Source organism: Diplodia corticola (assembly GCF_001883845.1).
Source record: "Diplodia corticola strain CBS 112549 chromosome Unknown scaffold60, whole genome shotgun sequence".
NCBI classification, from domain to species: Eukaryota; Fungi; Ascomycota; class Dothideomycetes; order Botryosphaeriales; family Botryosphaeriaceae; genus Diplodia; species Diplodia corticola.
The window spans coordinates 143064-167820 of NW_017971539.1; the positions used below are offsets into that span (position 1 = coordinate 143064).

At 58.2% G+C, this 24757-nt stretch overlaps 9 protein-coding genes across 9 annotated transcripts in view; 6 read left to right on the top strand and 3 right to left on the bottom strand.

Moving 5' to 3' along the window:
• Nucleotides 1-376: 376 nt before the first annotated feature.
• On the top strand, nucleotides 377-1689 carry BKCO1_6000047 (2og-fe oxygenase family; the record flags this gene model as incomplete). Its single annotated transcript, XM_020277712.1, has 3 exons — nucleotides 377-430; nucleotides 541-1168; nucleotides 1298-1689. 3 exons carry the CDS (start codon nucleotides 377-379, stop codon nucleotides 1687-1689), a joined length of 1074 nt encoding a protein of 357 aa, XP_020126747.1.
• A 551-nt stretch (nucleotides 1690-2240) lies between these two features.
• BKCO1_6000048 (uncharacterized protein) lies at nucleotides 2241-5010 on the bottom strand (the record flags this gene model as incomplete). The annotated part of the gene is made up of 3 exons (XM_020277713.1): nucleotides 2241-2374; nucleotides 2457-2608; nucleotides 2750-5010. The coding sequence occupies 3 exons, from the start codon at nucleotides 5008-5010 to the stop codon at nucleotides 2241-2243; spliced, it is 2547 nt and encodes an 848-aa protein (XP_020126740.1).
• A 1131-nt stretch (nucleotides 5011-6141) lies between these two features.
• BKCO1_6000049 (peptidase m35 deuterolysin) lies at nucleotides 6142-7304 on the bottom strand (the record flags this gene model as incomplete). The annotated part of the gene is made up of 3 exons (XM_020277714.1): nucleotides 6142-6161; nucleotides 6223-7026; nucleotides 7076-7304. 3 exons carry the CDS (start codon nucleotides 7302-7304, stop codon nucleotides 6142-6144), a joined length of 1053 nt encoding a protein of 350 aa, XP_020126739.1.
• A 2311-nt stretch (nucleotides 7305-9615) lies between these two features.
• On the top strand, nucleotides 9616-10239 carry BKCO1_6000050 (uncharacterized protein; the record flags this gene model as incomplete). The annotated part of the gene is made up of 1 exon (XM_020277716.1): nucleotides 9616-10239. One exon carries the CDS (start codon nucleotides 9616-9618, stop codon nucleotides 10237-10239), a length of 624 nt encoding a protein of 207 aa, XP_020126720.1.
• A 1978-nt stretch (nucleotides 10240-12217) lies between these two features.
• On the top strand, nucleotides 12218-13543 carry BKCO1_6000051 (heme oxygenase; the record flags this gene model as incomplete). The annotated part of the gene is made up of 2 exons (XM_020277717.1): nucleotides 12218-12297; nucleotides 12379-13543. The coding sequence occupies 2 exons, from the start codon at nucleotides 12218-12220 to the stop codon at nucleotides 13541-13543; spliced, it is 1245 nt and encodes a 414-aa protein (XP_020126721.1).
• Nucleotides 13544-14930: 1387 nt separating this feature from the next.
• BKCO1_6000052 (o-superfamily protein) lies at nucleotides 14931-15378 on the top strand (the record flags this gene model as incomplete). The annotated part of the gene is made up of 3 exons (XM_020277718.1): nucleotides 14931-15018; nucleotides 15094-15210; nucleotides 15299-15378. The coding sequence occupies 3 exons, from the start codon at nucleotides 14931-14933 to the stop codon at nucleotides 15376-15378; spliced, it is 285 nt and encodes a 94-aa protein (XP_020126718.1).
• A 1347-nt stretch (nucleotides 15379-16725) lies between these two features.
• On the bottom strand, nucleotides 16726-17604 carry BKCO1_6000053 (uncharacterized protein; the record flags this gene model as incomplete). The annotated part of the gene is made up of 1 exon (XM_020277719.1): nucleotides 16726-17604. The coding sequence occupies one exon, from the start codon at nucleotides 17602-17604 to the stop codon at nucleotides 16726-16728; it is 879 nt and encodes a 292-aa protein (XP_020126719.1).
• Nucleotides 17605-18782: 1178 nt separating this feature from the next.
• On the top strand, nucleotides 18783-21124 carry BKCO1_6000054 (polysaccharide deacetylase; the record flags this gene model as incomplete). Its single annotated transcript, XM_020277720.1, has 2 exons — nucleotides 18783-18927; nucleotides 18975-21124. The coding sequence occupies 2 exons, from the start codon at nucleotides 18783-18785 to the stop codon at nucleotides 21122-21124; spliced, it is 2295 nt and encodes a 764-aa protein (XP_020126716.1).
• A 2378-nt stretch (nucleotides 21125-23502) lies between these two features.
• Nucleotides 23503-24757, top strand: part of BKCO1_6000055 (aquaporin rerated other eukaryote) — a gene marked incomplete at both ends in the record, with an annotated part of 1839 nt that continues 584 nt past the window's right edge. The window contains 3 exons of the mRNA XM_020277721.1: nucleotides 23503-23931; nucleotides 23988-24285; nucleotides 24346-24621. Of these exons, the coding sequence (XP_020126717.1) occupies nucleotides 23503-23931; nucleotides 23988-24285; nucleotides 24346-24621 (1003 nt within the window). The remainder of the gene's footprint in view (nucleotides 23932-23987; nucleotides 24286-24345; nucleotides 24622-24757) is intronic.

A 24757-nucleotide genomic window follows, 5' to 3' on the forward strand; every position in this document is an offset into this window, starting at 1 on the left:
TGGCCGACGGCGCGACGTCTCCCACTCTTCTGTCGAGGAGGTGTACCTGCATGAGTTAGCCCGCCTCAGCAGCTCCGCGATAAGCCCCGCACCCTTATCGCCCACCATCCTCCCGTTTCGGAATCTCCACGGCGGGCGCCGATGCTTCGAAGCCATGCTCTCCACGCCGCGCTCATGTCTCCTGATCCGACCGCATCAGCGCCATTGCTGCGCCGCGTCCAGACTGATCGTGAGACGTGATAGCTCGCAGCGCCCATATAGCCAGCCCCGCGCCTCCGCCATCCGCCGTCTCACCCCCGAGAATCTGATCAGAGACGCTGGTCCACATTTCTTAGTTCAGAAAATACGAGCATTGTCGCAGCTCCCCTACTCCACCATGGCCTCCATACAAGTCGACTCGGCCGTCGAAAAGGACGACCTGTTCATCCCCGTACGTCGACTCCCTCCAACCCCTTCCTCAACACCACGAAAGAAAGAGAAAGTGAAAAAAGAAAGAAAAAAGAACCGACAAACTCACCACCACTCCCCCCTCTCCCCCAGCTCATCGACTTCTCCCACTTCGCGTCCCCCACCTCCACGCCCTCGACCCGCCTCGCCACCGCGCGCGCCCTCCTCTCGGGCTTCCAACGCGCGGGCTTCGTCTACCTCCGCAACCACGGCATCCCCGCCGCCGACGTCCGCGCCGTCTTCGCGCACTCGGCCGGCTTCTTCGCGCGGCCGCAGCCGCAAAAGGACGCGCTGGCGTGGTACTCGCCGCGCGCCAACCGCGGCTACGTCGCCCACGGCCGCGAAAAGGTCACGCGCGCCGACTACGCCGGCGACGTCGCCCAGCTGCGCGCCGCCGTGCCCGACCTCAAGGAGAGCATGGAGATTGGCCGCGAGGGCGAGGACGGGTGCCCGAATATGTGGCCGTCGGCGGAGGAGGAGGCGGGCGCCGCGTTTCGCGAGGTGATGGAGGCGTTTCATGGGATGTGTAAGGAGTTGCATCGTGGTGTGATGCGCGCGGTTGCGTTGGGCATGGGGTTGGAGGATGAGGGGTGGTTTGATGAGTATACGCGGCGTGGTGATAATACGTTGAGGTTGTTGCATTATCCTGAGGTGGAGAAAAGCGTGTTTGAGAGGGAGGATGGCCAGGTGCAGGTCAGGGCCGGGGAGCATTCGGATTATGGTGGGTTTCTCTTTTTTTCTTCTCTTTCTGCGGGGTCATCTTCTTTTTCGGTTTCCTTCGTTCTCGCCTTTGCGAGGAAAGAGACGATTGCACGTGTGCGTGAGGCTGGTTACTGATGGGTGCTCCCAGGCTCCTTGACCCTCCTCTTCCAAGACGACCGCGGCGGTTTGCAGGTCCTGTCGCCCAAGGGCACCTTTGTTGACGCCACACCCATCCCGGACACGATCGTAGTCAACGCCGGCGACCTGCTGGAGCGCTGGGCCAACGACACCATCAAGAGTACCAAGCACCGTGTCGTCGAGCCGCCGCCTAAACCCGGCCAGGAGTCGCTCGAAAAGTACCCCGCCCGGTACAGCGTCGCTTATTTCTGCAACCCGGACTTCGACAAGCTCATCGAAGCCATTCCGGGGACGTATGAGGAAGGGAAGCAAAAGTATCCCGGTGTTTTGAGTGGTGATTATTTGGCTAAGAGGTTGAGTGAAACGTATGGAGATCTGGATAAGTATGATCTGAAAGTGTAGAGGATTGAAGATGGTGAGACGACCGCAGAATAAATATCCGGAATGAAAATGGGAATCGGGAGTGGGTTTTGAAAATGAACAAACAACCTGAACGACATGGACTATATGAAGCGCGCTACTTGCTGCATCGTATGAGAATGAACTCGGCAATGAGAACCAACTTGGAAATCATGCACCAGCGGAGTTGCACGAGACTAACAATGCGGACAGCCAATATCAACGAATCAAGACGTGTGACGTAAGTTAATTTGGCAGTCTATGCTGTCAATTTGCATCTTTCATATTTATCGCCATCTCTCTCTCTCTCTCTCTCTCCACAACACCGTGCTGACGTCTCAAGGATGCCGCGGAGTCTGGATAAACAGTGCATTTATCCTCATTCGATGAAGCGGAGAGAACTGGTCTGCGCCTACTAATAGTATACATTACATTTTCCGCGCACAGCCTTCTCTTCATGGAGACGCAGACCCCCGCCCTCGTACGGAAAGAAGGAAATAAAAGAAAAGAGATTTGGTCTTGAGCGGAACGCCGTCGTGATATCTTCATCGCCTTCAATCAAGGACACGATGCATCAGCGCCCGATTCGCCCCGATGAATCGGAGGTACAGCTCCTTCTTCTGGGCCAGAAACATGTCCGGCTGGAACGGGACGCTGTACGCCTCGAGAAGGGCCGTGATTGCATCATCTATGTTCACGATACTTGCAATTAGTACAGGAACTGCGCAAGACATGGAGAGAGAGGTCTTGAAATGTGGAAATTCACGTACGATCAGAATTCCTGATCTCCTGCGCGTTGGGAGGAACGTCCCATGGGATTTCCTCGAGGTCGGTTTCCATCTGCATCGAACGCGGCAGGGGCTCCAGCGGTTCGTCAAGCTCCGTGACAGCGAAGTTCCTGTTGCGTTTCTCAAGGCATTTCCTGCGGGTCGTTAGCCGTCCATCACTTCCGAGGTCTCGGCCGGTGGGTAGTCGAAAGGGTAAGATCGACAATCAAGGTGAAGGACATGAGGGGTAAAAAAGGGGAAAAAAAGGAAACAAAAAGCAGAAGCAAGACTCTCACCTCTCCAACTCCCCCTTCTCCTCCCCCTCCCCCCTCTCCTCCACCGCCTCCCTCACCCACCCGCTCAACCCCTCGCACTCCCTGCCAATCCGCTCCACAAACCCCTGTATGCCCAAAATCAGCGTATCCTGCTCGCGACGTCTCTCCACCAGCCTCGCCAACCCCATTTCTCCTCCTCCTCCTCCTCCTCCTCCTCCTCCGTACCGGCCGCCCACCCCTTCAGCAACACCACAATCACCACCACCACCACCACCACCACCACCCCCCGGCTCCGGCGTCCACATCCTCTGATGCAGCGCATGCCGCTCCTCCACCGCCACCGCCACCGCCACCGCCGCATCCTCATCCCGCCCAGCAGCAGCACCGGTCTCGTCGTCCCCATCCTCCTCCTCCTCCACAATCACCATCCCAGCCGACGTACTCCTCGGCGCTGACGTCGGGCCCGCCACCGCCGCTGCCGTCGACGACGACATCAGCAACCGCCGCTGCTGTCTCTGCCGCTGCTGTCTCTGCCGCTGGAGGACGTTGACGTTACTCCCGCCGGAGGGGTGCGGGTGCGGGCGGTGGGGGAAAGGGTGGGGGCCGGTGGGGTGGTGGGAGGAAGGAAGGGGGGAGGAGGAAGAAGAGGAGGAGGAGGGCGAGGAAGCTGGGCGGGGGGAGGGGTAGGGGGAGGGGTAGGGGGCTTGGCGGTGGAGGTGGAGGTGGCGGTGGTGGTGGTGTTGGCGCTGCGGGTGTGGGTGTGGATGTGGGGGTGCTCCATTTTGTCGTCCGGAGACGTTTGATGGTGATGGTGGTGATGGTGATGATGATGGCGACGACGTCGTCGTCGTCGTCATCGTCGTCGTAGTTGGGGCGGTGTTGCTGCGAGTCCTACCCCTTGCGCTGATACCACCACTCTCCCGCTGATGCTGCTGCTGTTGACGAGGCGAATCAGCAGTAACAGTAGCGCCAGCAACAGCGCCGAACGATCGCACGGGACTGAACGCCGGACTGCCACCGCTACTGCCACTGCCACCGCTGCCGTCGGCCGGCGGAGGGAACGGATGATGAGGATGAGCACGATAAGGCGCGGGAGACGGGGCGGTGCTGCGTGACGCCGACGACGACGACGACGATAACGACGGCGGCGACAGTACTCCCTGCATGACCGGCGTGCCGATGCGCACGGTGCCGGACGATCTGCTCAGCAGGTTGACGTTGGGCTCGCGGTCCTGCCCCTGCACGGTTTGGTAATATCCGGTCGGGGCCGTTTGGCGTGGTGGTCCTGTCGCGGCGGCGGCAGGAGGGTAAGGGTGCTGACGCGGCCGCGGCTGGCCGATGAAGTGGCCGCTTTGGCGGTGGAAGGTGATTTGGACTGGTGGTGGGGGTGCCGGTGTGTTTGATGGGTTTGAGGAGAAGGAGGAGGAGGAGGAGCTTGATGGCTGCTGTTGTTGCTGCTGGGCTTGGAGGTGCTGCCGTCGCTGCTGCTGCTGCTGCTGCTGCTGCTGCTGCGCCTGGGGATACGGATGCGGATATGGCGGTGGGTTCGGCGAAGAGGCGTATTGTTGTTGGTGGTGCGATGGGCCAGGAGCATGGGGTAGTGCTTGGTTGTGAGGGAGGACCGTAATGCGTGGCGGCAGTTGATGATGGGGTCGGTCCATCAGACTTCTGTCGTCTTCCTGCATCAGACTGTCCTGCAGTTTCTGGTGGAGTGTGAAGCACGTTCTGGGCTGATGATCGACGTCGACGGGATCTGGCAACTGGTCGTTGAGCGGAAAGGCCACTGGGCTGTCGTACGGTTCGGTATAAGCATCATCGTGCAAGCTAAGGTGGTTCGAGTAGCGACGAGCGGTCGGCGCCGGTAGCGGCGGTTGACCAGGCGTAGGCGGACATGAAAGCGAGGTCCTGATGTAGTCTTCGCCGAAGAGCCGGTGGTTGGCCGGGTGAAAGGGCGAGGTAGCATGCGTGGCCAGGCTATCGTCGCTACCGGAGAAGTCGGTGGCTGGACCGGGAGAGCTGAGAGCAGAGGGGTTGACGGTCTCGAAAGGAGGCGGTGTCCCGCAGCTGGCGGCAAGCATGGCGTGGAGCTGCTCATCGGTGAGGTCCCGGAGGGTGGGCGCCCGCTGGCTCTGTGGCTCTGTGGCCGCCAGTACTGGGGCCGAAGCTTGTTGCTGCTCTTGGGAAAATGTCGATTTGGGGGACAGAAGACCGAGAATGCCGTCGTTGGCATCACCAGGAATGACGGCCATAGGCGCGTCAGGGAGCACGTCGTCCAGCATCATGGGGGAGAGATTCTGGTACTCCAGCTCTGGGAACCAAGAAAATCAAATGCTATTAGTGGCAGCGCGTGTCAAGGAAAACCAGGAAGCACATATGGGATCGAAGTGAAGGCAAAACAAAGTAGAGTTTGGAACGTGAAGCGGATCAGTAGCAGGCAAGAAATAGGAGCTGCATGTTTCTCGCCCAAGCAGGCCCCTTTCATCTTTGAGACCTAGAGCTAGACAAACGCGCTGAAGATGCCTGACGGCGGGATCCGCGGGGTCTGACTTGCTGGCAGCCTGGCGTTGGTCGGCGCGTCGCCCGGTACATGTTTGGTCTCGGGTAGTTGCAGAGCCTCGTCAGATCTGACGGGAAGTTTCCTTTTCGAGCACTGCACACAAATCTAGTTCCTTGAGTTTTAGAATGAGGCGTAGGGCTGAATCATCTTATGGAATTCTAAGCTGTGACATCGCTACTTGGACAAGGCGTGTAGTGGCATTATGGCCATGCACCTACCATAAGCCACCCACGGAAATGCTGCCGTTTGTAGCGCCTCCGAGCTAATGCAAGCGAGCCATGCGACAAGGCTGCATGTATTGACAGGGCAGTGCAACCTCCCGCCTTGGAACCTACTGATCAATGCCACTTGCGTCACCCACCATCTCGGACGAGACTGGAACAACTGCATTATGAATCTTTCACACCAGCTGCGTACGCGATGAGCGGCGGAAAAACATACCATTACGTGCATTGAATGCAAATCAGTGTGCTCACTCTACAGTTGCTTGGTGCGGAGTGGATTTCTGGACAAACCTCAGTCGCTGTGTAAAAGCGCGCTGGAACACCTTCTCGTGTCAGCAAGGCAGGAAAACTCTTGCAAGACCTACGAAGTGAGGGTCCCTCTTCAACTGTCTGATGTATACATTGGGTCAATGTTTGGCAGTATTGTCATCAATCAAGCAGCCGGCTGAGGGCATTTGTATCAGGTTGACCGGTCATAAACAGTTGTAATTGCGCAATCTAACCAAAGCTATATACAAAAGCTTGTACATAGGACGAAACGAAAGAGAAAGGCGTATGCTCGGGATCCTCGAGGAAAGGGATTGAGCATCTTGTCGAGACGTTTGCAGCCCAGAGAGCGACCGGCAACGCATTTAGCAGCCAGCGTAGATGGCTACGAGTATCCGTTAGCGGGACTGCATCGTACATGCTAAGTGCAGGTGATTGTGACATACCGTTGGAGTACAGGGCATAAGTGTCGGCATTGTTGAGAGCCTGACTGGCAGACAGGGCAGTAGCAGCGCTGTAGCCGTAGCCAAGGTCATCAGTGCCCTTGATCTCAGTAAGGTGGGTAGCCTCGTGGAGAGTGGTGGTGGCCTGGTCCTGAGAGTGGCAAGAGCTGGTGAGAGCGGGGAGGGCGCTGTAGTACAGAGGGCAGTTGACAACGATGGACTGGGACGGGATGGTGTAGGCCAGGACGTTGCTCTCGCAGTAGCCGTAGACGTCGGTGCAGTAGTAGTCCGAAGCACCGCTGGTGGTGCTGCCGCACTCGGTGGCGACCTTGGAGAAGGTGGCGGCGACGGCGCTGCGGGTGCTGGAAGAGGTGGTCTTGAAGTACTCGGAGAACTTGGACGAGGAGCCAGAGACAGCAGCCGAGGAGGCGGCAAGGGCAAGGCTGCGGCAGTTGGTGAGAGCAGTGCGAGTAGCAGTGCCACGGGTGCTGGTGCAGTCGGACTGAAGGGCAGCGCGCTTGGAGAAGTCACGGCGGACCTTGGCGGCCTCGGCGCCGTTGACGTTGGCGCTGATCTTGTTGCTCAGGTAGGACAGAGCGCCAGTGAGCTCGGTGGAGTCGGCCTCAGCGAAGGGAATGGCTCCCTGGGCCAGGATGTCGTAGGAGCCACCGGTGCTCAGATCGTGGGTGGAGCCAACGTCGAAGGTGACCTCGATGGTCTCGCCGGCGGCAATGCTCTGGAAAGCATCATCGCTGAGGCTGCTGGTCAGCGTGCGGAGGCGCACACCCTGGAAGTTGACACGGCTCTCTGGAGAATGTCAGTGCGGGTTGGTTGGCAGGCACGGGAAGCAACTTACCGGCAGAGTAGATCTCAGCCTTCTCAACCGCAGCAGAGTCCAAGAAGGAACCGGCCTTGTAAAGCTTGAGGGCAGAGTCACCGTTGTTGGTGACGGTGGCCTTGACCTCGGTGTTGCCGACCATCTCAAGCTTGACGTCCAGAGGAGTGTCGCGCTTGTTCAGGTTGAGGGAGACGGCGCTCACGGCCGAGGCCAGGGCGGCAATGGAAAGACCAGTGAAGAACTTCATCTTGAACGGTGGTTGGGGTTGATGGCGGAAGAGTAGGCGAGGCTCTGACTGAGTGATCTGGGCTGCTGGGTGCTGCTGATGGTGCTACCAAGGAGGAGAAACATGGGCTCTTTATAGTGTTTGCGGGCAGTGCGGATCGAGGTTGGGAACTGGCTATGCCCTGATCAGACGGCTCAGCCGACGACTCTGGAGCCAAGCGCAAAACAGAAGGAAGGATAGCATGCGTGGGGATGATCACCTGTGGCAAGATAGCAGCTGCAGTGCAGACATGGAGCACGGGGATTGTGCCCATGGCCGGAGCGGGGGTGGTAGCCATGGGCGGGTCTTAATCTCCAGGGAGCACCATGCATGGCCTCGCTGGCAGGTACAACAGCAGACAGCCAGCTGCGCAGAAATCAAGCCGTTGCATGGTTCAGGCTAGATAGATGCAAAGGCGATGGCATCGTGTTGGTCGTGGTTTGGTGGTGGGAATGCCACGGCGAGCCAAGCCGAGTCACTGAGCACTACGGAGCCTTCTTTGCCCTTGGCTACAAATTGGCGTACTCTTGATGGCTCGGTGAGAGTGGCGCAAGGGGACACAGATCAGCGACGGGGGCAAGTAGATTCGGGCGTAGCTCAGCGATTAGACGCAGTGCTGAGTTCTGGCCGTCGATCCGGGCGCCCGATAGAGGCAAGCACAGAAGGCGGCGCGGAGGAGCGGGAGTGCCTGGGCCCGGGCGAGCGCTGACATAACAGGTGGGCATGGCCAATGGCATGGCTCGATCGGGTGCGACCAGGGGAGATAAGAGCAGGCTTCATTAAAGCTGCGGTTGGTGCGAAGAGGCGGCGAGCACAGCCGCGATGGACGAAACAACTGCCGCATGAGGAAGGCAAAAGGAGCGGGGCAGGGAAGCTGGAGACTGCGGACGGCTGTCTCGCGATGCAGCGGGCTTGGCGGGCGGCATTGTGAGCAGATGGCGCGGTGGTGAGAGGAGTCGGCGATGGTGGTTGGGCGGAGGTCAGCGAAGCCTTTTGCGGGCAGCTGCAGCCGGAGCTTGGCATGCGCCCTTGCCCTTCTTGCTCCCTCCCGCGCGCCTCCCGCACCATACAAACCTCTATCGCACTCCTGCGCCCTCTGCCCATCGCCAGCGCCACTGACGCTCGTTGCCATGTCCAGCTCCTCGGTGGCTTCGGTGCGCCCACGCGGCCGCCCACGCCGTCACCGCTGTCATCGCTGTCACCCGCCTGCCCGCGCCGACGACGCCTGAGCCAATTGTCTCAAGCTGCAGGAACTACAGCACCTGCCCTGCAACACCTACACTCGACTTATCCGCGCGAATCGCCGCGAGGGCCGAGCGAATTCATTCCGTCTTGGCGCCTTGGCTGCGCTGCCCGGCGCCTCGAGAGGCAGCTCGCACCAGGCAGGCTCCATGTTTCTCTCCGGCCCTTCGTATTTGCTGCTCTGCTTTCATGCGCACCGTCGGCCCCGTCCGAAGCTGGCCTCTGTTTCGCTGTGGCGGTGCCAAGGCCTCCTCTGCGTGTGGGCCTGCTGCGTCACCTTCCCCTTCCATCTACTTCTGTGCACGGCCGCATCTTGTGCCTACTGTCCGTAACCGTCCTTTTTCTATTCTTTACCTACTTCCACGCCTTCTATGACCTGCTCTTTTGGCCCGTTCCTGCGTCACCCTACAGCCTCGCTTCAGCCCGCTCCCACCTCTTATCGTGCCCGCCCGCGAACCCCTCCCCTCTAAGCGCTCTCCGTTCTTGGCGCCCAGACTGCTGCCCGGCATTATCTGCCCCGCCCGCCTCTGCTGTCACGTCGCGTAGAAGGATTACCCCAGAAGGCTTGGTAGCGCCACCGCTCATATTTCTCCTTCGGGACGTTTCTCCCTTCCCGGCTAGCTGCACGTCATAAGACCGTCCCACCAGGCCGAGAACTTCGCCTCCTCCAACATCGCGGATCGCACGGCTTCACCCCTCTCAAACCCGAGCCCACCACCCGGCAAATAGGATTCCCTCGGCCAATATTTGTGAGTTGGCTAGACACCAAACCGTCATCACCACTTGATCCAGCCTAACACGGAAGCTGAATAGCCCTCACATTCGGTACACGAGCTCCGCACACAACCGACTGACTTCGGAGACCACCGTCCCTCGTCTCGAGACTGCCGGTGATTCCGCCACGCAAGCCTCTGACCACCGCCCTGAGTGACGGGTACTCGAGTCCTCCCATCCCAAGGCCCCGACTGTGTACCTCAATCCCCCGATCCAACCAGCCAGCCTGGACCTAAAATTCCATCGAAACCATCATCATCTCGGCACGCAACGACCCATGAGCATCCTGAGCAGCCGCCCCTACCTCACCGCCATCCTCACCCTCCTCGCCATCACCAGCTACTACTACTACACCGCCATCTGCACGCCATCACCATACACCACCTCCAAAATGGCCGCCATCACCACCGGCGACCTCTCGCACCTCCACGTCTCGGTCGCGCAGTCGTCCACCTCGCCACCCACCCTCACCCTCACCCTCAAAAACACGCACCCCTCCACCACCCTCACCCTCCTCAACTGGGAGTCCCCCCTCGACCCCCTCGCCCTCCAGCTCGGCCTCATCTCCGTCTACGGCGGCGGCTCCGACGAGCCCCTCCCGCTCGCCACCATCCAGGTCAGCCGCAAGCTGCCGCCGGGCCGCGACCAGCTCGTCTCGCTGGGGCCCGGCGAGAGCAAGAGCCAGGACGTGGTCCTGCGCGAGCCCGTCGTGCCGCTGAAGAAGGTGAAGGAGGCCGGAGGGAAGACGGTGAAAGTCGCGTGTAAGGGGAGGTGGAAGGCGGTGTGGGCCCCGGCCGAGGGAGCGGCGGGGGTTGCGGAGAAGGCGTTGGAGAAGATGGAGGCGGATGAGGGGGCGGTGAGCGGGGAGTGGGAGGCTGAGGCGGTGGAAGTGGAGGTGTGAGTGAGTGAGTGAGTGGTTTGTGGGGGGTTTGAAGTTTTCCCCTTTTGATTTATTTCTACGGGGAAGAAGTGTTTGGAGATGGAAGAGGGAGGAGAAGGAGGGTTTTTTTTTGGTTGTCTACGAAGGGAGTGGTGAGGAAGGGAAGTAAGGAATTCACGCTCGTTTTGCCTTCTGGGAAGTCATGTAAGGATCAAATGCCGTGTACGTTTGCAATGTCTGTCTGTCTGTCTGTCTGTATCTATCAAATCTGTTCGCTCGCTTCTAAGACGCCCAATTCATATCTTGTCCGAGTAATATGGACGAAGCGTAGCCATAATGCTTGCCAAGTTCTGGCCATCGGAGACTTTCACCGCCTCAGCATGAAAGTGGCCTTTACACATTTTCTTGATCAAGCTGGATCTATCGACAACGTCCAATGAAAAATGAGGGCGTTGGACCCTGCCGAAACACCAGTATCTATTCTTCCACGCCTATCCACACCCACGCCTACGATTTCAATGCATGCACAAAGGCTACAGAGCAAAAGGAGAGACCGGAGCCCGTCCGCCAGCAGACAAAAAGTCAAAAAGATCGGTTTTATGCGACGTGGACAAGATTCGAACTTGCGCGACCGAAGTCATGAGATATCTTATACACTACTCTTGCAAGCAGGATTCGAGTCTCACCCATTAACCACTCTGGCACCACGCCAGTTGCCGTTGGTGAAATTAAGCCAGATTGCAGAGACTAAGTAGACTCCAAAGTCCATTGTTGAGATCCACGGATGCTGATCAGGATCTGTCAAGGGTCAAAGCCTGATTTTTGCTGCCGGTGGTTCTACGGCCGGATCAATTACCACGAATAGACGCATCTGAGAAAAGCAATCATATGTGGTGCTTGCCTGTTAAAATTAGACGGCGGGCCTGGTCTGTGGACACGAAAAGAAAGAGAAAACAAAAGGGTGATACAAGATGCGACAGTTCTCAAGAGTCGAAGGATAGTTTGCTGGCCAGTTTTGTTTTCGAGTTGCAGAAGCTGGGTCGCTGCAAGGGGCGGGCGGCTCTGGTGGTTTCGTTGAGGGCTGCAGCGGTCGGTCGCACTCTCCGCATGGCTGCGTGCAACGAGCGGTGTTATAGTCGCACGACACATGATGTCGATGGCTGACTCGGGGCATGTGGACAAAACGTCCAGCTGTCATATGTCGTGCGCCCGCGACGAAAAGCACAAGATGGCTGCCTGACAGTTGCACGATAACCGTCTCTCGCGTGTTGTCTGCGTACCGCTATCCGAAACCCAGATGGCGAGTAGGTACTGACAGGAACGGGCTGGCGATCTCCCGACGGTTGCGAGCTTGCGACGGGCTTCTCGTGTGGCAAGTGCGGAATTAAGCATGGTGATCGTTTCCCGGGCCCTTGTGACCGGGTTGGGCTGATCTGACCCCATCGGCAGCCTGCCCCACGTGTGTGACATCTGAAATCTCCACGCATCCCCCGTCACTCCGCCGCTCGCTGCTCTCTCTCCCCAAGCGGCGACGGTGATCGCTGCGGCGTCGGCGGCGACAATGGCGTCTGGTTCTGCTCCGGGACTGGGCCAGGCCCGAGCCGCCACCCAGACACGCGCGTACCGAAGGCCGAAGGAAGCTACCGCCGCTGCCGCTTTTTCGTCCTACTCCAAAAACGTCACAGCCTACCGCCTCCTTTGAGCCTCCTCGTGCCCCCCGCCGGCCATGGCTCAAGCTCCTCCCTGCCGCCGACGCCGGCCCTGATTTGCTTGTTGCTGCACAGCAGGCTCCACCGCAAGGCGCAATACTGTCGGTCAGATGCCGCTCTTCGCTGCATCACGAGCGCCTGCCTTCTTCTTTAACTCCGCATCCGCTGCCTCTGTTCCTTGGTTCCCACTCTCCCTCGACCTTCGAAGCTCCGCAAGCAAGGGATAAGAAGCTGTGCGACCCTGCCGCCTTCCTAGCCACCCACCCACGCCCGTAGCTCGAACCGGCACCATGCCGACCACCGAGAGCCGTCCCCACCCCGCCGGCCCTGCGAGGCCTCTGCTCTCCACCGAGATCAACACGGCGACGAGGTCAGTCACACACGGAATCCACCTCGCAGTCGAGAAACGAAAAGAGACTTGCTAACCACCAGCGCGCCGTCGCCGCCACAGATCCCTCCACACCAAGCTCAACCGCCTCATCACCGCCCGCCTCCCGCTCGCCCTCCCCCCGCACTCGGCCTCGCCCCGCCTCTACGCCTCCGGCCTCCTCCACTTCGCCCACGTCTACCTCACCTTCGAGTCGGCATGGCAAGACATGTCCGCCGCCCACCACAACAACACCAACAACCCCCACCACAACCCCGCCCTCTCCTCCCTCCTCGAAGACCCCTGGATCAGCGTCTGCACGCCGCCGTCGCCATCCTCCTCCTCCACAACCGCCACACCCCCGTCTCCATCCTCCACAACCTCCACCCCAGACACGGCTCCCTCCCCCGCCCTCCTCACAGCCCTCGCCGCGCTCCTGCCCCCCGGGCTCCCCCGCTCCCGCCGCCTCCGCCGCGACCTCTCCGCGCTCCTCAACCTGCGCCCCGTCGAGCTCGACGTGCGCCTCGCCACGGCAGCGAACCACAAAGGAAGCGGCGTCGTCGCGGCGTACGCGGCGCACATACGCGGCGTCTGCCACGCGCGGCCGCACGTGCTGGTCGCGTACGCGTGGGTCATGTACATGGCGGTGTTTGCGGGGGGGCGGTGGATACGCGGGCAGTTGGTGGAGGGGGGGAGGGGGTTTTGGGAGAACTCGAGTTCGGGGGTGGATTTCGATGGGTTGGGGGAGAGGGGGTTGGCGTTTTTTGGGTTCGAGGGGGATTGTGATGGGGAGGATGTGAAGGGGGTGTTTAAGGAGCGGTTGGGGGAGGTGGAGGGGCTGCTGAGCGAGGCGCAGAGGGCGGAGGTGGTGGAGGAGGCGAGGGCGGTGTTTGAGTGGAGCATTGCGCTGGTGGAGGAGCTGGACGGGCTGTTGGATACGCCGGAGGATGTTGTTGCTGGTGGTGGCGGCGCTCGTGCTCATGCTCATGCTCATGCTGCCGCGCCGGTGTCGGAGGAGAAGGGGGAGGTGGAGGCGGAGGCGGAGGCGGAGAAGGCGGGCCTGTCGCCCGCTGCGGCTGCTGCTGCTCGGTCGTCGTCGTCGTCGTTGGCGCCTAGGAATGACTGGGTCAGGCAGGGTGGCAGCGTCGCCGGGGCGCTGGTCGTGCTGGGCGGTGTTTATTGGTGGGCGGCGTGCTTCCTGGGCACCGCTTTGAGGGAGGGCTGGCATGAGGGTTGGGCGGGTATTTGATCCTCGGTTCGCGTACTGGACTGGACTGGACTGGAGTTTTCTTGTCGTAGCGTCTTTTTCTGGGTCTCTCTCTCTCTCTTTCTTCTCTTTCTCTCATCGCCTTGTAATTTCTTGTCCTACGCTCTCGCCTTTACCCGTCCGTACTTGGGTCGCAGAGTAAGTGAATCGTGACTTTTCCCTCTCCCATAGCCGTAGGAGTCTCTCAATTTTGCCTTATTTTGCATTTTTTTGGGTTGCTTTGGCGGTCAGTGTTTGCGAGGTATCAGCGGCGTCAGCGGCATTTACTCACGCTCTTCCATTGGACAAGCGAGCAGCGAGCGAATGAGTCAGCGATAGAAGCAGGTGATAGATTGATTCACGAGTTACATGAACATGGGACAACTCAGGCGCGGAGCGAGAAAGGGCCGTGATTGGCCGCCCGATTCGGCAGAGGCTGCGCCACGATACCCCCGGCAGCTGCCTTTTGTGGGTAGTAGGGCAGAACTAAATCTGATTTTTCGCGTCTTCTTTGAGAATGGCATTGCTTGTGCTCTCACCCGTCGGGCCTGTGGATCGGCGGGCTTGGTGGCGGGAGTATTGTCTGTGGCCCTATGAGAAGTCTTATTGCCATTGAGAAAGAGTTGCGGTGTTTGCTGACGTTGCAGTCAGTCGAGCATTGGAACACATATTGATTCTAGTGCTTATCCCCTTTGATTCTTTGGGGTGGAGCCATCCGGAATTCCGCTGTTGGGGGTTTCGACATTGGGCGTGAATCAGTGGCTCAGGATGCAGATACCCGAGCAGATCATCCCCACATCCACGTAGTGGGATCAAGATGCCGGCCCTTCATCCCTAACCCCGTTCGTATCCGCCGGTACTAAAGCGCTCTTCTAGCCCTGATATGGTGGGCCTTGTAGGCGCGACAACCACATGAGACATAGTGCCAATTCCTTCCGCCCCCAAGCGTCGTCCTTCCGGTCAGATAACTGCCATTACGCGTCAAGTATTACTGCTGCACGATTCCCAAAGCCGCATCCGTCAAGCCTATTCTGGAATTCTTGCGTAAGAAGAGACCACAACCAACACAGCTGTGGAGACGGGCCTCCAGCATGCCTTCCCAAATCGATGGAGTCTTCGCTGTGAATCGAAAAGATCAACAGCGTCCGTGATGACACTGGGAAATCCTTCGACTCCACAGGCAAGGACAGCACCGTAGAGAGTGTCTCAAGCAGAGAGCAATTGGCATTTCGCTTCGGACGAAGTTCCGCGAGAAGGGGGGGTCAGTAGGTATAAAAGCTCGACCAATTCTGGTCGAACAGCAATCACATCAGCGCCCTACGAACTCTCGTCATCACGGCAATCCATCCAACCTTCCAGAACATCACGTTCCCCCGAACCCAAACCGAAAATGCAGTTCAAGGTCGCCCTCGTCTCCCTTTTCGCCGCCATGGCCATCGCTGCCCCCGGGCTCGAGAAGAGGTGCACCGCTGACGGCGGTAAGTCTTCAACCATTCAACTCCCCATCTTCCCCCCTTTTAGAGTCGTCCAGCTAACATGTGAGCGACTCCAAGGCTCCTGCACCCAGCTGTCGCAGTGCTGCAGCGGGAACTGCGAGTACGACTCCTCCATCGGCCTCGTCTGCAAGCCGGCGGCGAAGATGATGGAGAAGAGGTGCACCGCCAACGGAGGTAGGTCGAAAACGCGAACCGACTTTCGTGTTTCCTTATCCTGACCCTGTTCCTCCTCCCCTCCATGATGTTGATGCGGTATCCATAGGTTCTTGCACTCAGTTGAGCCAGTGCTGCAGCGGCAACTGCGAGTACGACTCTTCCATCGGCCTTGTCTGCAAGGCTTAGAGGAGGAGCGAGAAGCCGTCAACCATGAATGAAGAAGCTCGTGTGCTTGGTCTCGTTGTGGAAAGAGAGGGATGATGGTGATGATGGTGACGATGATGATGGCTATGACGTGTCGGTAAACGGGTTCGCTCATTGAACACTTCTTGACCCAGCCAAACGGGTCCTGCGGCTGTGAAGGCCGCTGAACGAAACTAGTCAATACTACCTGTATGCGTTGGCAAATACTTGATCTGCAGTGGAGAATGTCTCACGTGGTGACCAATGACCGTGGTGCTTACTTGACAACAAGGACGGATGAGGGATGGTGACTTCGATCCAAGCGGAATTGTGCGGGCTTTCCTGCGAACGCCCGGATGAGGTTCGCTTTGACTCTCTTCACGCGATCTAACTCTAACACCAACAAGCGAGTAGAGGATCTGGAGGACGTTCTATTTGAATCTGATGAATTTACTCCGCTAAGGGGCCAACACTCGCAGGAGACTCAATACATGACTGAGGTAGACTAAGCAATTAGGCATTGTATTCTTGAGTATCTACTATGTGTGGCTTTCTCAATCTCCAACATATTTGAGAGTTCTACTTCTATTCGTGACAGAGCTTCGTGTTGGACCTCATAATTATATTAGAGTCACCTCATGATCACGAAGATGACCCTCGTTAAGGATGAATGTCATCATTAGACCCACATGGGTTCCCTTTAGCAACGTATCATCATGATCAGGCTCCATTGCTATCCCTTTCTTCGCGCATATATAAACCACCAGTAGTAGCAGTGTTCAATAGATCATCCAGCGATTAGCTTCACTTCCTCCACCCGGCTGTGATCACCTATCCGACACTTCGAGAACCCTCCAGATGAGTTTGTTCTATCTACCAAAGGAAACAAATGACATATTACCCAACACATAATGTTTCAGCCAGAACCGTGACGATGTTCTGAGTGAGGGGAATCTCATAAGGTACTGATAGAATGAAAAGTTCGTGGAAGCCATACAAAAAGCAAATTCGAAAATGCTCGCCGTGAAGACATGGTTGCAAGCTTTGACGGATTTCTTCCACCATCAGATCCTGGAAACGCGCAAATTCCAACTGACCGTTCCAGAATGGCCCCTCCTGAAATCTAAACTCAAACAAGTTGCCTCCTTGGTTGTTGTTTCTCATACCCCTTGAATTCGTAACAAAACCTCGTTCCTATTTTCCCAGAGAAACCTGTCCCGGGATTACATCATATTCTCGTAGATCATCAAAGAAACAATTGAAAGTTCGGTCTAGCAAAGTGAGTGTGGCTCCTCGGCAGAGTGAGCGCGTCTTTTGCGCGGCCTTCACCCCCGATGAGCTTCTACCTCCCTACCTCGTATCCGAGGCGGTGGGTATACAACGTTTCTCTTTACGTTCAAACGGCTCCATGAGAAGGCACAGAACGTGGTCTTCCATGGGACATACACACTCGCAGCGCGAAATTGGTTGACCGTGGCTCCAGAAGGTACAGTGGACGGGAGAGCCAGGCCGAGGGCAGATGCACAGAGCCCAGCGGTCGCCTCTGCAGTCGTGGGCGCCGACGGTGTTCTCGCCAAAGCGGCCAGGCCCAAACGTGACGCGCAGCGGCGGTCGACCCGGCGGGCGCGAACCGGTATCCGGGCAGATGGCCGCTGCAAAGCTCTTCGCCTTGGGCTCGAACTCGGAGAGCTCCCGCTTGGCAGGGTGGATTTTGAAGCCCCCGTATCTGTTCGTCCAGACGCCGCCGAGGTGCACGCTGGTCAGGTTGCGAAGCGATCGAATTACCTTTTGGGCCACGTGGTTGTGTCCGCCGTTCCAGTCCATGAAGCGCACGCGCTGGGTTGCCAGGCGGATGCGAGACAGGTGTTTGTCGATTTCTAATAGTTCCGGGTCGAAGTAGCTCATAAAGGCTTCTTCATCCTCGAAGGCGATGATTCCATCTTTGTGGAGTGCTTTCTCAAACTCGGTGGTCAGTGCCTCCCAAGGGCGGCCTGAAACGAGGTGGTCGAGGTTTTGGTAGACTTCGGGATGGCTGATTTCAAGGTGGTTGTCCCGGATATACACAAAGGTGTCGGCCTCTTCGACGTCGACGAGGTTTTCGGCAACCAGGGTAATGAGCTCATCCGGAAGACGGGCGAGGCCACACGGGCTGGCTAGTTGGCGACGCTCGAGGCTTGGGCCAGAAGGAGCCTGACTGTCGCTGATGCAGCTGAAGGGAGGCTTGGACATGATTTCGAGAGGCTGTGATCACACTATTAACTGGGGACACGACTGTTAGGCTGTCAGCACAAAACTGCTAGGTGTAAAGGAGAGAAGTAGTTGAGGATTGGCCGTGGTTAAAATGCTTGTGGGAGAAGGCTAAGCCGGAAAGGAAATGGCAACCATGGTACTAGAGCAGTGGCCACGTTCTCCTGTGCACAAAGAAGTATGCATTGCGCGATGAGATTTGACGAAGCTAGAAGACTCGATGAGTTTGATGGACGAGAAAGAGAGCGGAGCTGACTAGAGAAGGCGACATGATAATAAAAATATCAAGCTTGGTCCCCCAAATATTTCCAGTGAGGTGGAAACTGATTTGGGCGGAAGTGCAAAGGCAACGGTCAGCGACGAAGTTGAGAATGGCCTTAATTATGATGGCCAAGCAGGAGGCGAAGCAGTGGAGGCGATTGCGCAGAGTGGTTGAATGCGAGCAGTTGGCGGATTTGCCGTTGCGGGTTAGGCTGGCGCAGGCGATCGTCCAGGTCGCGGGGCGTGGAAACACCGAGGCTGATCCTTCACTTTCATTCATTATTCTGCGGCGCGGCAGCCCTGACGGCTGGGCCAAGATGCGGGAAGTATGAGGCTCGTATCCGTGCCCGGCAGATGAGCAGCCCGGCGAAACGTGTCAAACGCCCGAAACAAGTTCCCTCTCTGCGAGTCCTTTCGCCCCCGCGTGCGCCTCGAGAGCACCGCGTCAACTGCACACACGCGCTGCCGGCCGCCTCTCGCCCCGACGCACCAGCGCCTGCCGGGGTGACGAGAGAGGTCTGGTTAGCGTGCGGGTGTAGAGACGGCCCCCGCTTGGCGGCGCCGGTTGGGGTGATGGGGCCAGGGAGCTCGGGCGGGAGAGGCTGCGTGAAACGCTGGCCTGCCTCTTTCGGGAGCCTGCCAGGCACAAACACTGCATGCGACGCACCGGCTCCGCTGCCAAGCTCTGGGCCCTCCGAAATAGAAACACTAGCCATGCATCCTGCTCGACATTGCCATGCCCTGCCACCCTTTATCACGCCGTGCTCCCCCTCACTCCCGCTCTCCTCATCTCGCCATCCCGAACCCGGTACATATCTCAGAGGGTCTGAGGCCCTCGTTCTCTCGCTTCTTCTCCGTCGATCGCTACCCGTCTCTCGCTTCTTCGCTCGCTACTCGCCATGCGCATCTCCGCCATCCTCGGCTGCGCCGCCGCTCTGTTCTCAGGCGCCACCCAGGTGCAGGCTGCCTGCTCCGCTCCTCTGGTCATCGACAACTTCTCCGGCTGGTCCTCCAACCAGAACAGCCTGAACTCATGGACCAGCGGTACTGGCCTCGATTCCTCATCCCTGCACTCGCGCTGACTTTCCCAGATGACTCGTCCATGACCTCCGTCAGCGCCGCCAACGGCAAGCTCTCGTTCAAGCCGGGTGCCAATGGCTACTTTTACGAGACCTTTGAATGCCAGGCCGCCTCCAGCAACGGCTACAACTCCATCACCTTCCCGGTCAAGGGCCCGGCCGGCGGATCCTTCTCGCTGGAGATCCAGTCCAAGACTGCCTGCTCTGCTTCGGCCTACACCAGCCACTATTACACCGTCTCAGCCCTGACTGGTTCCACCCAGACCATCACCATTCCCTTGTCCTCCTTCTCCGGCGCCAATGCCAATGCCGTCTCCGCCTTTGTTTGGAGCGCCTTCTCCAGCGCCGACTCCACCTGGGAACTCGGCCAGATTCAGTTCGGCTGCAGCGCTGCCTCGGCCACCACCTCCAAGCCTGCCAACTCGGCCACCACCACTCTGGTCTCCAGCAGCGCACCTGCTCCTTCCGGCCAGTGCACCAACCTGCTCATCGATGACTGGGTCTCGCAGTCTCGTCTGACTTTCCTCTACTACAATGCCATGCTCGAGCCCAGCTCTGACGACGGCTCCATGTCGTCCATTGTCGTCGACCCCACCACCAACAGGGTCACCTACACCCCCAAGGACACTAGCAGCTACTTTTACAGCCAGACCGGCTGCACCAATGCCCAGAACCTCTATGGCGGCATCTCCATGCGCTTGAAGGCCACCGCCGGAACCACGCTGTCTGTCGAGCTTGACTCCGTTACCACCTGCGGCGGTGAATCCACCAAGTTGGTCACTGTGACTAGCAAAGACCTCGGCTGGACTTTCGATGGAACCGAGAAGCTGTATACGATTCCTTTCTCGAAGTTCACCGGCCTTGATACCTCCAAGATTTCCACTGTTCTCTTCTCCCAGCTGACCAAGCCCGTCACCTTCGGCCCTATGGCTTTCTACTGCGGCAAGACTGCCAGCGAATACATCCCAGCCACGACTTCCGCTCCCGCTGGTCCCACTTCCACGGTCGCCGCTCCTTCCAGCACTGCCTCTGCGCTGGTCATTGACCAGTTCGGCAACCAGAACACCAATGCCCTTGGAAACTGGCACGGTGCTGATGACGGCATGACTCTGACTTGGGGCTCCAACAAGCTGACCATCGTGTCGGATGATGCCGACTACGCCTTCTACACCCAGCTCTCTGGAACTTGCCGCGACATGACGTCCTACGACAACAGCTACCTCCACATCGCCTACACCGGCTCCACCGCATTCACCGTTGCTCTGCAACAGCACAACTCGAAGTGCGACGAGACCATCGCTCCCTACCCGGAGACATGGGACTCGATCGAGGCCGCCCGCTACGCCACCGACACGGACATCTACATCCCCCTCAACCACTTCAACATCGAGAGGGCGCGCGTCGTCGGCGTCGCGCTCAAGGGCTTCTACAAGGCTGACCCGGTCACGCTCAGCAAGATCGAGATCGTCAGCTCCGTGCCGGCCAGCTTCAAGGTGCCCAGCAAGCTGCCGTCGGGCAACCTGATTTTCGCGTGCAAGCGGCCCAACAGCTTCGCCTTCGCCATCGACGACGGCTCCCCCGAGTACGCGCAGGAGGTGCTCAAGATCATCAAGGAAGAGGACATCAAGGTCACCTTCTTCACCGTGGGCGCGCCGCTGCTCGACCCCAGCACCAACCTCTCCAACGTCTACACCGAGATGATGGCGGCCGGCCACCAGATCGCCATGCACACGTACACGCACCCCAAGATGGAGGGCCTGCCCGACTACGAGGCCATCGACTGGGAGTACAACCAGGACATCGCCGCCGTCGACGAGACGCTCGGCGGCCTGCACACGTCGTACTTCCGGCCGCCGTTCGGCAACGAGGGCGCGCGCATGCGCCAGCGCCTCGCCGCCACCACGGGCGACGACAGCCCCTACATTGTCAACTGGAGCGTCGACGTCGAGGACTGGCTGTGGGCCGAGACCAGCACCCCCGAGAAGCAGCTCGACGCCTTCAAGCGCGACGTCGACAAGGGCGGCAACCTGGTCGTCATGCACTACCTGTACAACAGCACCGTCGGCTACCTGCGCGAGTTCATCCAGATCGCAAAGGGCACCGGCAAGCAGCTCATGCGCGTGGATCAGTGCATGGAGGATCCGAATGCGCCGGCGTTGTAGAAAAAAAAAAGATAAATAGGATAATTGGGTTGAGGGGTCTTGGAATGTAGGAAGAATATGGCGGATGCTGATAATGTCTAGGGTTTTGAAAATAATGTGGTTGTCATTGTATAGTTATCAACGCATATTTATGGTTGCTGCTCGAAGAGCCGACCGAAAAAAATAGACGCAACGCCCTGTTCCCCGCCGTAGGCCACCACCATCAATTAGCTGGCTAATCACTAGTGAATAGCCGGCTAATCACCAGTGATTAGGCCTACGCCCCCTAGCAGGCCTATTCACCTGTAAATAGCCCACTAATTAGGCGCTCGGACCCACGCCGTAGCCCACCTAGGGGTGTTTCCATCCGCGCTATATAAGCAACCTTAAGATCGTAATTTTCTCAACACTATAGCCCTAGGGTAATACTAAGCGAAGAATTACGCTCTAACACGAGGCTATAGGTATTAGAGCGTAATCCTTCGTACATCTTCGCCCGTAGCACTACCGAAACCGGAAACATAGACTATAGTGTTAAGAAAATTACGATCTAGTATAACGCGGGTGGAAACACCCCTAGAAGGCCTATGGCGTGGGTCCGAGCGCCCGATTAGTGGGCTATTCACAGGTGAATAGGCCTACAGGGGGTGCGTAGGCCTAATCACTAGTGATTAGCCGGCTAATTATGCGGTGTTAGCCGGCTAATCCAGGGTGGTGGCCTACGGCGTGGAACAGCCCCTACTTGATCTTTCCTCAAGTGTTGAGGTATTACGGCTATGGAATGGAAGCCTAATTGATCTACGTATTGCCATCGCCGTTACATCACGTGCTCCTTTCCCTTTTTCGATCTTACCCCGAAATAATCAGTCCGCGTGGGTGGGCGGGGGAGGCAAAAAATCTTCTGCTACACAAAACCCGCCCTCTTCTTATCGGGAATTGACTTTAGCATAATAACAAGCGCAGGCGGCCGTTGATGGGGAATCCAGTTACTCCGCATCGAGTTTTCCTGTCACCCCCCGATCACCTGCATATCCGCCCCCTTCGCTTCGCTGGCACTACATACAAAACGCCCCGTGGGCGCCGCGCCCAGAAAGGAAAAGGAAAGAAAAAGGAAAGGCAACGTTCCACGAGGAACGAGCAGATGATTACCGGATACGGCATCTGCGGGGGCGGAGTCTGCATGTGGCGACGTACGTACGTTACTACCTCTCTGACCCTTTGTGAGACGGCATCTGCTGTGTTGCGACGTTGCCGTGTAACGGGCGCACCCCGCGTTGTTGGGATTCCAGCAGTTGTCTGCGTTTGCAGCTCGTGGACCTACAGACTCCGGGGAAGATTTAACGTTGTGGGAGGGCTTTCTCGTCTATGGTGGTGTTGACGCTCGGAGAAGCCTGGGGAAGGTAGAGTGAGGAAGCAGTCTGCATCGTGATGCGGGGCAGTACCTACCCATGTGTGTCCTTGAGAAAGGCCCGAGCCGCTCTCGTCTAGGATGCCCGTGGAGCCCTTTCCCCGATGGCTCGGCGAGTCGATGTACGATTGTATGACGTGCAGTTTCGGAGGCGGGCTGACATGTCCAAGCCGTGGGAGCGAAGTGCGACGGCGCAGCCAAAGTGGTTAGTTTCCGTTCCATGTCTCTCGAGCTTATTAGTCGAACAAGGCAAAGGTCACAGGCGATTTCTTTAGAGCGCCAGAATTCGATGCAACCAAGATCTCGGCGGCTTTAGTGCGAGAGGGAGGAATCCCGTCGCTGTCAAACCAGCTAATCATGTCAGGGCGGGAGAGGCGCTGAGTGTAATACAACATCGTCAGATCCGATTATCCGAAGACACAGCACGAGATCGAAGCCAGCGAGGGGCCAAAGGGCCTTCTCACATGCATACAGCCCAGCGAAGTGCATCTCCCATCGCTTTCCACACCAATAGCACGCGTGGCGCAACGAGCGACCGCGGTTCAGATGAAGGATGTCGTCGAGTGACGCGGCTGATGATCCTTAGCAGCTGTGCCTAGACACTTGCATCAAACAACTCCCCGCATGCTGTGCGAGACGTCATGCTGTTGGGCGTGAGACACTGTGCCAGTGCTTGGAACGCGTCCAATCGGTCGATGCATGATCGAGATGCGTGGCACCTGGACCCATTGGATCTCCAGCATTTGACGGGAAACGGGCTCGAGGTGCGGCTGAGGGTCGGCGAGGATGACGAGACAGAGGTGGCGGGTGATCTGCAGGAGGATTGGTTAACTAGCGGCGCCATCCCCACATGGTTTCCTCTGGCACTCCACTCGATGGCTTCCGAAATCGACCACCACCGTCATTATTCCGCAACTCAAAGCCACGGCGGGTTGAATGCGGCCTACCGTCTACCACTCTTCTCCAACAGCAAAAATCAACCACGTCCATCATGCCACCACCTCGGGCCTCTCCCGCAGAGCGACCTCTGCCGTCGTCCTCCAGCTTCACCATGAATATCAACCAGCCTTCAGAGAAATACATTGTCATTCCCGGCATTGGCAAGAGGAAAGTCCAAACCAGCGATGAAGAAAACGGAGCCCCTCGACGGCCAACCCGACGGCTTCGCTTTCTGAACTGGATGCCCAACAATGTCAGAAATCACGTCGTCGCCATGATCGGAGAGTTCGTTGGCACTTTCATGTTTCTCTTCTTCGCCTTTTCCGCAACCCAGATCGCAAACACCGGTGCTTCTAGCAACGCGCCCAATGCCGTTCCCAACACCTCTGGTCTCATGTACATCGCCTTGGGCTTCGGCTTCTCTCTCGCCGTCAATGTCTGGGTGTTCTTCCGCATATCCGGCGGCCTGTTCAATCCCGCGGTATCACGCCCTTTCTGAGCCATCCCCTGTGCATTTTCAACTGACGACTCGCCCAGGTCACGCTGGGGATGTGCCTCATCGGCGCCGTTGGCTGGTTTCGGGGATTGCTCATCTTCGTGACCCAGATTGTCGGCGCCATCGCTTCCGCCGGCATCGTGTCGGCCCTCTTTCCCAACACCCTCAACGTTCGCACGACGCTGAGAAACACGTCCGTCGTGCGAGGCCTCTTCATTGAGATGTTCCTCACATTCATGCTGGTCTTCACCGTCTTCATGCTCGCAGCCGAGAAACACAAGGGCACTTTCCTGGCCCCCATCGGCATCGGCTTGACCATGTTCATCGCCGAACTATCGGGTGAGTGTGAGCACAGAGACGCCTTGGAGCAAGGGCTGACTTGAACGACCTACCCCGCAGGCGTCTGGTTCACCGGCGGCAGTCTCAACCCCGCGCGCTCTTTCGGCCCGGACGTGATCCTGCACACGTTCGAGGGCTACCACTGGATCTACTGGGTGGGCCCGGCGCTCGGCTCGCTGCTCGCCGTCGTCACATACCGGCTGATCAAGTCGCTCGAGTACGAGACGGCCAACCCGGGCCAGGACTTTGACGAGAACGAGATCGAGGCCTTCCACCCGGGCGAGGACCCCACGCCCGAGGACGTCCGCCGCCCGCAGGTCTACGGCGTCACCTCAGGTGAGTCTCAACCATCATGATAGAAGACCCCTCTCCCTCCTCCATCCATCCATCCATCCATACATCCATCTCTATCCTTCACTCTTTCCCACTCTTTACCCCCCCTCTCCCTCTCCCTCTCCCTCTCCCTCTCCCC